The following is a 14,839-nucleotide window of genomic DNA, read 5'->3' on the forward strand; positions in this document are numbered from 1 at the left end:
TCAGTCTTGCCATTGCCACGAATGAGGCACGCGCCGGACCGACTCCGGCGCCAAACAGCGCGCGACCATGCTTAACAGAGCTCTCGCTCGTATCGCTAGGTTTAAGAAGCGCTGAAACTCTGCTAGTTTCCTCGCGCTGTTTTTAACACTATTGTTAGTTGGGGAAAGTATTGCGTGGCCTGGTGTTCAGGTCTTACTGCAAAAAAAAAAAACGGTTGAAAAATGCACCACCCGGTTGTTGCAAATGGGACATCGTCGTTTTTGCGTGCGCTGGAGAAAGGGTTTTGGTTGTCAAGGAACACACCTTTGCGAGTGACCACACTGATACGTGCGTCCGTGCATTGAATTCTAGGGACTTGTGTCGGACGTTTAAAAGCGACAAGAGCAATTCGTAAACGCCTTGGCGGGGGGTGTATAAACTGCGCTCGCTCAGTGGCGAGCAAGCAAAAGAACTCTGGGTGTAACATGCGGGCATCGTTCATTCCTTCGCAGGATGTGCATGTTCTGCGAGGAAACCAACGAGAAGTTCAACGCGGAGACGCTCAACTACCACTACTGGACAGAGTGCCCCATGCTTATGCTCTGCTACAACTGCAAGCAGGCGAGTTTAATCGGCATGCTGTACAGCACGCTGCGCGCGAAACGCATTGTGTGAGAAGTTGATGCTGAACGCCAACTATGGTGTTGTTGTAATGCCTGCGACGACACGTGTACACAAATATGGCTTGCTTTCTGCGGTGAAAATAGAGTCATAGGCGCCGAATTCTGCCTCAGCGCAGAAGCGGGGGACGTTATCACGCGCCCCTATATCCACTTATATGTGCTCACTTGTATTTGATAAGTGCATCAGGATCTGCGTGGAATTTCGTTAGCCACATTTCTTCGCCGGTGCATATCTTTAAGCAAATAATTTCGTCGTCCTGTGCGCATTTCCTCATGTGCATGTGCCCGTGTCTGTGAGTGTGCTTTTTTCGCACTGTTTTTTTTTCTACGACGTAGTAAATTGTTGGATATGAAATGATCAGTTGGATAATTTTTTTGCCGAACATGATTAAATACACAAGTGGAAGTACTCAAATGATTTATTTCACTCAGGCACTCCTCAAGTAAGCGTACTGATGCCCTCCCAGCTGTCCTGAACAATACGTCTTACTGTGGACGATAGTGTTATACAAGATTGTTGAAAAGTGCATCAGACTGCAAGGGCATTCAAGAAGACCTCGCTATGTTATTTGTATGGTGTTATGAATGGTTGATGGATATTATTGTTTCTAAGAGCATACATGTGATCGTTTCGGCTCGTCAAATGTCGATATCATAGAACTAAATTCTCATCGGTCAGTGTCTGAAGACAGTGTCTTCTCAATATAACTACTTTAGAGCAAATCTAACTTCCATACTATCTTGAGAAGTCCATATCTTTAGAATAGTGGACTAGACGTCCCTTGGGTTTTCTCCGTCGGTCTTCGCGCTCTTCCAGCACCAGCGTTAAACTCATTTCCTACAAAGGCGTCGATAAACTAGAATATTCCTCTTTATAATACTCGTTCTCAAATTCTGCCTAACCGCCTCGAGTCCATACAGAGTAAAGCAGTCCGTTAATTAGACCCTGTCCGATTACAACCGAAAGTCGTGTGTCTGACATCAAGTGAACCCTAACCTTTCTGCTCTGGCTAGGAGAGGTAATAATCAAAGTTTAGTGTTCCTGCACAAAATATTTTGTATTATTCCTCACCAAAAGCGCCTGCTATGTTTTCCTCCTATTCATATTTCTGCAAGAACCGATAACTCCTGCAAAGTGTTTTCTTACACTTGCGCGTGCATGTTCCTTTTTTTTTCCTGACCGTTCCTTGTAGCTATTCGATTATGGAACAAACTCCCTTACTCAGCTGTTACCATAACTAATTGCGAAAAAAAATCGCTCTGCGGTCACTGACCTGTCAAAGTGTTGTAATTACAATATTTGTGATTTATCCGCCTGTTGTCACAGCTACATCGTCTGCGGTGAATAGTCTTGTCGAACCTTCCTTATAGTCGTTTTCTCGACATATCTCTTATATCTGCTTGCTGAAATCTGATGTTCGCTCACGCTTATGAGGGATCTCCCGCGTTTTATCATCTCTCTTAAGTAATGCCCCTCGGATATCTAAAGGTCCAACAAGTTATGACGGTGATGAAATAATGATGGGAGTGTACGCCGCGATAACTGATGCATTAGTCTCTCTCTGTGTTTCTTAGAAGGCTAAATTGCTTGAAAACATTCACCACAAGTTTCAATAAGCGTCAATACGCAAGGCATTCTGGACTGCATTGTCTGGAGAACTATTCTTAGACATATATATAGAGATAAATCTTTAATCTTTAAAGCGAGGAAAGCTGAAGAGGTTACTCGACGTATCTATAGTATTACGCAAAACAATTATCATCGAGTGGCTGTAAAGTATTTAACACGATTTTCTTCCCGGCTATCTTCGTTCGCAACAGGTTGTGGAGATATCGGGACTGACAAGGCACCTGCTAGAGGAATGTGTGTCTCGCAGTCAGTACAGGCTCTGTATTCGCTGCAAGGAAGCCATCGCCAAGACCCGCTTCGACGGTCACGTCAAGCTGAAGACATGCGTCCGTGAGTTCCACCTCACTGCACACCGGCTTTAGGCCACACTCTAAAACAGCTGACCATGTGTTTTTTACATTTTTCCATCGAATGAGGCAAACAAACTTCGCATCGGTGGCAGAATGATGGCTTTGCTAAGCACAAGGAATCAGTGACATCAGGCATTGACAGCAGTGCCGTCTAGTAAAATATTTGTAATAAGGGAGTCATTACTCTTTGGCGTCCACCCAAGCGCAGTCATAGGGCTAAAAAGGAAGGCTGTACAACTTTCACAGAAACCTAGTAGTTCATGAAAAATTCGTTTGGTCCGGGGTTCGAAGACGGGACCACCGCCCCACCGGTGCAGTCGCTCCACTAACTGAATTAATCGGGACGGCCAGCATAATTAAGTATAGGGCGAGGTGGTAGTCCCGGGCTCGAACCTCGGATCAGGACGAATTTTTTATTTAAGTATACGAGGTTTTTGGGGCAGCTATAATTTATTTATGTATAGTGCTAGTTCCATTTGGGATTGTTGCAGGACGGAATTACAGGGTCAATAGAACAACTGAAAAGTAATACATTCAGTTGGCGAACAGGTTAAACGAAAACCAACAAATGGCGAGGATAAAGTAGAAGCAATAAAAGTAACCAATCCATCACATCAAAGCCCTAACATGTCTAAAGACAAAAAAAAGATAAAATAACCAAACGATGAATTACATCTTGTGAAGAACAGCAACAGAAGAATCGGGACGTTTCTTGAAAGCAAACGACATCTTCCCTTTGTAACCGCATGGCTGCGCTTAGGTGGACGCTAATGAGTCATTACTCCTTTGGCGGATTCCACATGGGACCAATAAAATGCTCGTTTCGCAGGAACTACCGAAGTTTTCATTAAGAACGTCAACATATCCAAAGCCAAAGCCGCATGACAGGGATAGAAATTACGTCTTTGAGCTCGGCGGCGCTGCAATGTGGCTACGCACGGAACACTTCCATTACAAAAATTTATTTAGAAAGTCTACAGACTGTCCATGGACTTCTATATATGAAGTCTAGAGACTGTTTGTAGATAAATCCTAGAGAATAGTCTACAGGCAATACAAATCCGATAGACAGTCTATAGGATTATGGCCGTACACTTTTAGTAGACTTTTGTCTATGGACAGTCTATAGACGCTGAATACACGAAAAGTAATATTTACAGGAAGGCGAACTGTAGAAAAACTGAGGATTGGGCGAGTTGGTGGTGATCCACAGTATTAAAAACCAGCGCTAAAAACACCCACGACGAGACTAGACAAACAGAAGACCCGGCCTTCTGTGTGTCTAGTCTCGTCCTCTGTGTTTTTTAGCGCTGGTTTTTAATGCTATGTATAGGAAGGCGATAGAGTCTATAAGAAGTCTGATGTTAACCGTGACTTGTCCTCCTTCACCCGGAATGTCGCATGCGCACCTTAAGCGACTCTCCGATGTCTCCGCAGGTCGTTTTTATAGACCTTACTGGGTGAAAAACGCGTTGTATCATTACGCATTTTAAAATTTCGAGAAGGCTTTCCGAACAGTCCACTTTTTTAGGTGTGGTCGCTGAATGTCGCCTCCCGGAATTTTCAGGTTTACAACGCATCTGCAGGTCTCGGTCCGATTATTTTTGCCCGCATTATGAATAGACGCTGATATTCGCTGGTTTCGTGGTGCTGATGCGCGCGTAATTTTCGATACAGCAGAGTTGTGACAAATATTCGGGCACCTGTAATGAAATAAAATGTATCGCTGCAAGGAGGTTTTGTTTTAGATGGAATAGCAGTTTCTTCAGCAGCGCTTGAAAGTGTGTTTGTTTCATTGTAGGCCATATGGCTTTTTTGTTCTCACTCGCTTTTGATTCACATCTGTGGAGCTCTTTGAACAGCACCACAAATCGTACAGCTTTTCACGCTACAGCGATGCGTTTTTGTTCGTTTTTATTTATTCGTTCCTTACGGTGTCTTGGTACAGCGGCGAAGCCTCCCCACCAGGCCAACCACTGTCCGCTCTGCCATCAGAACTTCGCCCCTGGTGACGACGCCTGGAAAGTGCACCTCATGAGCGAAGTGGGCTGCGCGTTCAACCCCAGGCGGAGAAACAAGTTCTTTCGATGGCGTTCCGGTGAGAGAACGTGTACCGTATGGCCAAAGATTCCGCAGAAATTAGAAGTCTCTGATCAAAGCCCTTGGGCAATGTCAAGGAGCTCCGGGAGAAACAACATTTCTTGCGGCGCGTTGAACTGCGCACGTGTGCGGCAGACATTTCTCTCGAAACGTGAAAAACGCTAAACCGAAACGCTGCCGCACATGTTTGATATTTTTATTTATCAAATACTGCCAACTGCCTCTTGGCAGTCAAAGCAGGAGTGGATACATTGTTCTTGAACTATTTCCAAGTTGCGTTTAACAGCGGCAAGGAAGGAAAAAAAAACGTGAGATTGACAATCAGCCACGAAGGAATGCGCAGAATCAACTAATAGAAAAAAAGAAAGAAGGAATGCACTTCGAAAGGCGGACGGCAAAGCAAGAAGCGCTGTACAGAAATGCTTGATGCATCAGAGATAAGGGTACACGGTCGTTACAAAAGATTCAACAGAGGGCATGCCAGCAACCTCGTAGGGTACGGCGTTCCACTCGGCTATGGTTCAAGGAAATAATGATGAACGGCAGGCGTTAGTTTTAACCTGCGGCATTACAACTGCCTTGCTGTGCTTACCTCTCGTTTCCCTGGATTCGTTGAAATGCATGTAAGTATGAAAGTTGATTTTGACATGGTTGTTTACAATATTGCACATCATTTGTAGGCGGTGTAGTTTACGACGCATTTCTAGCAACGGGAGCCCAGCTCGTGTTCTCAGGTCTGAAACAAAGATACTTCTATGGTAAGCGTTGTAAATGAATCTCGGTGCTTTCTTTTGCACCCCTTCAATGTGTTTGATGTTTTTCTTAGTATGAGGGTCCCAAACAGTGTCAGCGTAATCAAGCATTGGCCTAACGAGTGTCGTGAATGCTGCAAGTTTTGTCGCACTGGGGCAGTGCCTCATGAGGTGCTGCAATAACCACAGCTTTTTTAGGGACGCCGAAACAACATAATCAACTTGTGCGTTCCACGTTCATTTGGAGTCAATTATAACGCCCAGATATTGGAAGCTGTCAACCCGATTGACATCTGCATTGTTAATTTAATATACCGCAGGTATTGGTATATTGTCAATACACCAATACCTGCGTCACTTATACAGATACGTTTATAATTGATGAGCAATTCAACAAAGATTCAACTCTTGCTGACGTTTCGCATTGTTTGGAGTCAATACAACACAATAAAACACAAATTTTCTTCCAAACAACGTACGCAGTGTACATGTTTGAGGAGAAGGGAGAAAGAGCCGTGCAACAGCGGCATGACGATGCACACCATCACCTATGGTGTGTTCGGCAGCGCGGTCCTCAGCAATGTCACGAAGTCTTCCGCTCGTGAACTTCATCCCAGTTAAGTGTTGTGATGGCATTAGGAAAGAATCCTGTGTCCACGGGCAAATGTCCTGTGTTGTAACGCATGCAGCTTGCCTATTAGGTCTGGACACATTGTTATTGTTACATATATATATATATATATATATATATATATATATATATATATATATATATATATATATATATATATATAGGGAGATGATCACTGATGGAATAGGCTAACAAACCCCAAAACAAGGACTGACAGGTGCAGAGAACTGTTTCTGATTCAGAAGTTACCCGCTGTAGCCAAAGTTGTAACATTTACCACCAGAGATCAGAATTCTAAGAGGACCTGGAGTTGATCCCTGCGAAACGACTGTTGATTCATGTTGCTGTTCAATGTCGCCACCAACAAACAGACTAGTTATTTTCATTACAGAAGCAAAGAATTTTTTTCTCTAAATAATCACAATATTTATCAATACAACCAACTGGAGGTCGATACGCTACTACAAGCAAGCGTTTAACAGATCGCACACATAACACTTCGTAGTCTGCAGCACTTTCACAATGTGAACACTCCCGCTCGCAGCGTAGATTTTCACTCAAAACAGGCACGTAGCCAGAATTTTTTTTCGGGAGGGGCCAGAGGCAATTGTATATGGCGAAGCACGGAGGGGGTGGGGGGCAGGGCCCATACATAACAAGAACACTGGTTGGAGGAGGAGGGGGGGGGGGGCTCGGGCTTTCTTTTGGATACGTGCCTGATTAAAAAATACATACATCCCTCTCTCCTGCTCTGGCGGTTCGAGAAGAAAAAGTTGTATTTCATCAAGAACAAAAGCATCACTGTTATCAGAAATCCAAGCTTCCGTGAGCATGACTGCAGTGAAAAACTGAACTCATGCAAGAATGTTGGAAAAAAATAGGTTTTACTCTTCTAAGCCTAGCTATGTAAAGCGAAGCCGGGCGATATACGCGGGGTGATCAGATGTGGCTTGCTGACGACGTTGCAAGGTCCTCAGCGTAACGTTCCGAGAAGGCCCAGCTTCACTCGGATCCATGGCGAAGCGCGCACTGCTTAGTCTGTCTGTTGTTGCCAGGAAAAAAAGAAAAGGAAAGTGCACCGGCCTGCTCACTGGCTCAAGCCGAGCCACAATCGCTACCACGTGCAGATAGTAGGAGAGTTGAAAGATGGGATAGAAAGACAGGATAGTACAGACGCGCTAAAGACAAGGCCGATCCCGGAGGTAGTGCAATACCGGGCCAACCGATGGCGGAAGTGAAGCATCCTTCAAACTCTCCACCACATTTCCAAAAATAAGCCCAATTGGAACCGTAACAGATATTCTACGGGGTCCGGACATTCGGGGCCCGGTCACTGCCTAGGCGAGCGGTGCGCTCCTCTTTAAACCGCGGCCAGGCGCGCGACGAGTCACGTGGTCTGACAGCGGAAGGGCGCATGCGCGGCGGCTCCAGCTGCGGCGGCGGAGCGAGCGCGGCGACCGCGGAACCACCGCGACGAGTGACGTGCCTAGTCACATTTTCGAGCCAGCGCAGCTCCGGAGCGGTTGAAGGTCGCTGAAGGTCAAAGCGACGGAGGCGGCGAAACTCGCGGAACACGGCGCAGTGAAGCTTTCTCTTTAAAAACATCTTGTTTTCCTCGCACCGACTGGATAATTAGATGCAACGAGAAACAGTAGGATTGATCAAGAACTAAAGAATTCGCATCGAGCACTAATACTACATAGGCAGCCCCGCCATATCTGCATCGCTTTTGATCAAGTGAGCACCAGTGGCTTTACGCACAAACACTTCCGCTACGATGCCGTGCATAATACTTTTGGCCCAGTTTTTAGAGGAAGTAAGCAGCGCACGATTCATTTGGGTCAGGTTCTATGCTATGGGAACGTTTGAGTTGGATGTCCTCAGGTGCTTGTTTTTTTTCGAAGCATTCATCTCTGACGCATTGGTTAACAAAACGCAGTATGATACCTGGGTCGTTGCCAGGTTTCGCAGGAAGTCTGGGCATGGCAGCTACATCGGTTGATCGGAGCTCAGAAACGAACAGTTCGTGCAACGTCATTCACTTTAATGAGCAAGTTATCTTCGTCTTCGGAATGTCATGGATTTACCAAGTTCTGCTGTCTGCCTCTCTATTCTAGGTCACTGATTGCCAACTTTAGTTTGTCGACTGCATCCATGTCTTCACGTGCTTCAACACATTCAACTCGCTTCCTTAGTTCTTTTTCAGCACCATGTTTAGCCACTGCCTTCAGAACTTCATCACATTTATCGGACATCATACTGATAGATTATTCGATTTCATCCACTTTCTCAAGAAGGCCGTCTAACTTCGTCAACCGTTCATTAATAGAGCTCAAGATTTCGTAGAATTCAAGTTCTGGCTGATCCTTGGCATTTTTTGACACTGAAACGAGATGAGTAGCAGATTTGGCATTTCTAAACAGCGCAAAAGCCGTTTACTTTTGTTTTTGTCATCAATTCGGATACGCCAGAACATTTTCCATTGTGATAATATTCAGCAAATTCGAAGCACTTCGTGGCTAAACCCTCCACGGATAGGATAGCGCTTTGAAGCACGCAGAACACTCCTTATCTTTCCCAGCCATTTCGTAGCTGAAGTTCAAGAGACGACTTTAGCACAGAACACATCGGCAGCAGCGGCTTCAGAGACAAATTACAAGAGCAAAGACGAAGTTTCAGTGAACCAACCTGTAAAGCACTCGAAGGGCGCGCGTTAGGCACCGGCAGTCGTTGCCACCACCGCCGCTGCATGCCGTAGTGAGTCGGTGTGGGCGTCGCCGGCCGCATCAGAGATGATTACGGCAAAGGCCGATTGGGGACGCTAGAAGCGGTGCATCAGCGGCGAAACGTGCTAAGCAACCAGGACCGTGATTTCGTAGATAGGCCGCACCAAGTAGTCGAGACCATGGGAAACGCTTGCAGGGGAAGCGCCCGCAGTAGAACCACCAGCAGGAAATGTACACTGGGGGCATTGTAAAGCAGTTATAGCCACCTGCACTCGCTGCCACCGCCTTTGCCGTAGTCGAAGTTTTTGCACGGCAAAATATTACACGGAGCCCGACCCGGAACGCTTCACGTCGCCTGGCAATATCTCCCCGTTCACATGACCACGACGAGATCATGTGTCATGACACGACTCGCGCCAGAGACGTGACCGCAGAGCCCTTGCGATCGTTGTGATAGTCCAAGTTGCTACAAAAACTGTAGGTCTTAGACTTTACTGCAGGTCTGCCATTAGCAAAAGACAGGCAGTGGCACGGCAACAGCTTTCATCTAGTTTACTGCCTAATACAGCAGAAAATAAATACTTGACAATTTTTCACGCGATGCACTATTGCCGCGGGTAATCAAGCCTGCACACCAAAAGATCCCTGGATGGGCCGTAACCTCGATTGTCAGAATAAAACTCAGCTGCGACAGCTAGATAAAGGGGGAAGACAGCGGCGTTGACACGACAGTGGTGTGACGCAATAGCAATTTGTGGTTATTACAGGAAGGCCACGCAGAACAGTGGCAATTCTTGCAATTCTGCAGACTCAGTAGCTGAAATAGTCCGCTGCCGTTTAGTTTGAAGGTATGAAGCTAGTCATGGCAATGAACCGACTTATGAGAATGAAACTCGCTTCCTGCGACGGCCAAAATCTGTTCAGTTCACAAACGCTTTCTTAGTGTGCCAACGCGTCGATACTTTTTTGAAGCAACGGGGAACCTGCGCTGCAATTATTCCATTCGGTGACTCAAAACTGCTTTTGTCAGCCGCTTGGGCCGCTGCAAACGCGAGAACACATTCTGCGCGATTAGATACCCGCGTTTGGCTGACAGCATTCATTGCCTAGCTTCTCTCGGCGTAGCCCAGATAGCTGACGCACGGCACATGCGCCTTCGACAGAGCGCGAAGGCTCACGCCAATAAGCGCCTGAAGGTGGCGCGGAGTACTAATAGTACTATCCAAAACTGCTTTGTCTTCTCGCTAGGCAGTGTGTTATGGCGCTACAATCGGCACCGCAAACTTCAGCGCAAGTTCCCCACAAAGCACTAGGCGACTGGTCGTGGCTTAACTAATGCACCACGGGCTGTTCCGCGATGACCGATGTTCTGCTGGCCATCCGCACGCAGGTTCAGTGTGGGAGCCAGAGTACAGTGTGACGGTTCCGGACAGCATGGCGGGCAAGCTCAAGATCCTGGGCGCGCTGCCGCCGGAGTACCGCCAGTACACCCTGCACCACTCGCGCAGCAAGTCGGAGCCGGCTCCAGCCAAGCGCAGCTCCGGCACGCAGACCAACGACGAGGACGACGAGCCCAAGGCCCAGTGATGGGCTCTGCCGCGCTGGGCTGATTCTCCGTCGCTGGCGCCCCTTGTGGCCACAGGCGGCGATAGATTAGGCGCATCAGCGAGCGGACGCAGTGACTTTTTTGCAGAACAACCTGGAGCCATATTCTAGAGAGAAGCGCTTGTCTGACCAGCGTCGCGAATGCCTGTGTTGAAAAAAAGAAATGAATGTACACTCTTTTTCAGAAATTTGCAGCCCACCGTGACGCGTGCGAAACGGGACTACTGTCGAGAGTGTGCCCTGCACTCTAAAACAGAAAGGAGTAAGAAGAGAGTAGGCTGTCCTCTAAGTCCTAGCGCACTCCCTTCTATAAAAGACAGTGCGCTAGCGGATAACATACTTACTCCCTTTAAACTCTAATACAGGCGTATTCGTGATTACACTCTAAACACAAATACACCTATATGGGAGTGAAAAGGGGGTAAACTGTCGTCTAGCGAACACCCTTTTATAAACGGGTGCGCGCTAGAGGACAGCATTACCCCCTTTTTACTCCTTTTGTTTAGAGTGTAGAGAGTGGTTTCTCCTGGCAAGGAGGTGTCCCTTGCGCTCTCACGACCCCTATCAGCTAAACAGTGAGAAGGACAGGCGTCCTCACCCGTAGCATCAGCGCCACCGCGGCTCGGCAGCCCTCCCGTTCTGACCGCGGTCGCGGCGGGCAGCAAAATTTTGAAAAATCTGTACGAGGAATAGCGCATGCTTTGCTACGATTTCGAGGCGAGCGTACGGAAGTGGTAAGAGAGCGACGAAGGGCAGTTCTGCTTTTTTAGCGCTCAGAAATGAGAAATTTGTTTATCTTCTACTTATCGCGGTCTCCCTTTACTTCAATATCTACGACCGCGCGCCGGCCTCGGGCATATCGACAGCAGAACACAACGAATTACGAACATGTAACATTTTTCCATTACCATGCTAATCATCGTATGAACGACTGAATTGTTTTTCTACTCGTTCTCTGGCAACAGTGGCGTACGGCCTGGAACTTTTATCCTGCACATTAGTGCGCACATATCGTGTGCGGTTCGGTTCCGTGAGCACTTTCATTCTCTTTCCTACGCTTCACAACACGATACGTTAGGTAATTGTAGAAAGAAGCATTGCGCACTAAAACAAAGCAAGACAACCATGAAAGCGTGTTTCCGTGACGGACAAAGGTCAATCAGCAAGTTTCCCCGCTTCCACAGCTATGGACACTGTTGCAGCACACGACAATAAAAGCGATTATCAGAGCAATGACAGTGGCACGAATGAGAAAACCTTGAGACTGCTTTCGCTAGTCTATATTTCAATCGTCCGTCGTTCGGTTTTCGGGTTCCTCTCCCTGCTGGCCTTCGGCGCGTGATTACGTTCTCTCAAAGGTACTTACAGCACGCAGACATCCGGTTTCGCCTCCTGGCCACACTCTAACCCGACCGAGGTGACTGCGTTTTTATGGAGGCGAAACGCTAAGGCGCCCGTGTGCTGTGCGATGTCAGTGCACGTTAAAGATCCCCAGGCGGTCGAAATTATTCCGGAGCGCTCCACTACGGGCACCTCTTTCTTCCTTTCTTCTTTCACTCCCTCCTTTATCCCTTGCCTTACGGCGCGGTTCAGGTGTCCGCCGATATATGAGACAGATACTGCGCCATTTCCTTCCCCCAAAACCGATTATTATTATTATTATTATTATTATTATTATTATTATTATTATTATTATTATTATTATTATTATTATTATTATTATTATTCTCTATGGTTTCTGAACGGCGATTTTAGCTCACAAGGATTTCAGAGCGCAACCTAAAGGTAGAATAGAACGCGTAACAGTAGTTACTCTCGAAAAACGAATTTAACGTAACCAAGCACAGTTTGGCGACCTGGATAAGGAATACAAAGAAAACCGAAATAGCTGAGGGAAAGCACCGCCGAGAGAACGGAATCACGACTTATTTAAGAGAAGAATGTATTTGGAAGCATTTTTGGTAATAAATGATCGATCCTTCGACGTTCAGAAAACTAAGAGGAATGCACAGGTTCCAAGCATCGGGTCTATTGTTAGCATACGCTTAAAATATGCAAAGATGCTCCGTACTGTTTCCGAAATTTCCAGCCTAAAATCTTGCTAATTAAGATTTCTTAATCAAAAATTTGTTCTTGATTCGTTCAACGCACTCGCACCGCATCTGTAGTTTCCCTTCCCGGTTCAAACGTAGTGGACTGCAACGCGCACTGATGTTTATCTGGTTTGGAACTTTAATCTTACTTTGGATCATTACATGCAGAGAGAGAGAGAGAGAGAGAGAGAGAGAGAGATAAAATATTTATTATTTCATTGAAGTGTTATTGTCTTTTCGTGCCCACCTGTCGTAGCCAGTGAAAATAAGCGTTAAGAATGTTCACTGCACAAAATAAACAGTGACGCAGAGAGGGCACAAACACAGCACGACGTCCCCTCTGTGTCCTCGTTTATCTCGGCCTGGGAACATTCTTAACATGAATCAATACCATTTAGCTCAAACATCATTGCTTCTGAAAAGAAGTGTTCGCATCGTTCCTGCTGCTTAGCGAAAAATTAGTGGCTTTAACTAAGCTGGGTACCAGAATGGCTGATGGCAATGCACATCCACTTGCGCTTTGTTTCTGTCACGCGTACTGGCGTCGAGCTTAGTCAGTTGCATGCAGTGGGAACTGCTTCTGTTTAATCTGCTAGCAACAAGTGTTTGACGTGAAGGACTGCACTGCGAGGCATATGGATCTTGACATTATTTGTTGAGCGGGACCGTAGAGGCGGCCTTGATTCGAGTGCCAGTGGGTGAGGAGGGAATGACTTGTTTAGCGTTATAAACCAGTGCAACATTTACATTCTTTCAACTCCGGTTGGACCACTCAGGTGTAGAGAATACTACGTACTCTTTTTTTTTTCTGAACAGCTTTTGCTGGAGCGTCCGCGTCGTCCGTTTTGAGCTCTTGCCACTCTTGTGACACTTGTTTACCACAAATAAACTTAACGGGGCCAGGGACCACCGAAGTGTCACCTTTTTATTGGTACGATTTGAAGATTGATCTTCCTTGGAATTGTGTGGCTTGTCACATATACCTAGGTCCTTCCGTTTTCGGGTTTTATTTTTTCTAGAATCCGGAGGGTAGAAAATCGGCAGTAATTTTTTTGCTTCGAATTTCGGTACAAATGGGTTGTTCAGAAAAAAAATTCCGTAATTCGGGTTCTTCCGGGTCCTTATTTTTTTTATAGCGAACAACAGTTTACTATAACCGTTCGTTTTTGTGCGGGATACAAAAGGTCTTATTTTTCGCTCAGTATTTCACAAATAACATCTGACAGGTTGTGCAGAAAAAAAAAAACGTTCACGAAATTTTTTTTCTCATTTATTACGATTATTCGTGGCGCAGACCGTCAATCTCCTACGCTGCAATTGTACACTGCGGAAACAGTAAACATCACAAGAGTCCTGGAGCAGGACTCCGTTATCGTGTATATAGAGGCCTGAAACACGATGCCGAATGAATGCCTGCTCAGCACCCGTGTTCAGGTCTCACGCTTGCAAAAGTTTCTTTTCCAAACATATCCTCAAATTAAGCGAAGTCGTAAACAACAAGCGTTGAAAGAGGTTTAAGACCACTAGTTGTAACGAATACTCCTCCGAGATAAGCACAAGATACCCGCCGATTTTCGGCTGTGACTTTAGCTTTTAGGAAACGTACGTTCTCTACACTGTTCCATATGTCTTAACAAGAAGCACACTTTTTTGCCTTTGCATGTTTTCCAGGAGGAGCAATTTTTGGGACGCAATCGAAGAAGGTGACTCCATCCCACAGATCTCTAGAATCACCGGCCAATAACGAAGGTGTGCGCTTCGGCTGTTACTTGTATTGTGAACATGTGTCCCGATAGTGCGTCATAATCGTTTTGTTGTCTTCCTATGCTTTTCACTTATTGTACCAGTAGTTTGAAGGGCTGCCTGAACGATTTCCATTTTGTACGACTGCATTGTTATTAAAACAACTTTTTTTTTTCACCTCGTATAACAATGATTTTCTTTTCTAGTTACGGACAAGCAGAGGGCTGTTGCGAGCATTTTTTTTTTTTCGGGTAGACCTTGTACTTCACTCACCGTGCTCATAGAACAAACAGTGCGCAGCCAAGAAATGGATTGTTCCACGGATGTTTTGAGACGAGTTATATGTAGGAGTCACTCTGGCTTCTTCAGATCGGCTGACGGCAGGTTTTTTGGTCGCTGCCGGTCCACCGTGAAAATGATATTTGGTTACCGGAACCAACCCCATATTGCAAGAACAGTGCGAATAACGGCCTGAGGGGCGAGTTGGTGCATGATGAAATTAACGGCTGCGCAAATCAGGACACAGACAAGAAAGAGACACCACAT

General features: G+C 46.1%; 1 protein-coding gene across 1 annotated transcript in view; it reads left to right on the forward strand.

The window, feature by feature from the left end:
• Window positions 1-10,668, forward strand: part of LOC144118394 (centrosomal protein of 104 kDa) — a 64,350-nt gene extending 53,682 nt beyond the window's left edge. Inside the window, exons 20-23 of the mRNA XM_077651341.1 lie at window positions 493-601; window positions 2,485-2,623; window positions 4,592-4,741; window positions 10,243-10,668. Of these exons, the coding sequence (XP_077507467.1) occupies window positions 493-601; window positions 2,485-2,623; window positions 4,592-4,741; window positions 10,243-10,439 (595 nt within the window). The 3' untranslated portion in view covers window positions 10,440-10,668. The remainder of the gene's footprint in view (window positions 1-492; window positions 602-2,484; window positions 2,624-4,591; window positions 4,742-10,242) is intronic.
• Window positions 10,669-14,839: the final 4,171 nt, after the last annotated feature.

The sequence above is a fragment of the Amblyomma americanum genome, chromosome 2 (genome assembly GCF_052857255.1).
Source record: "Amblyomma americanum isolate KBUSLIRL-KWMA chromosome 2, ASM5285725v1, whole genome shotgun sequence".
NCBI classification, from domain to species: Eukaryota; Metazoa; Arthropoda; class Arachnida; order Ixodida; family Ixodidae; genus Amblyomma; species Amblyomma americanum.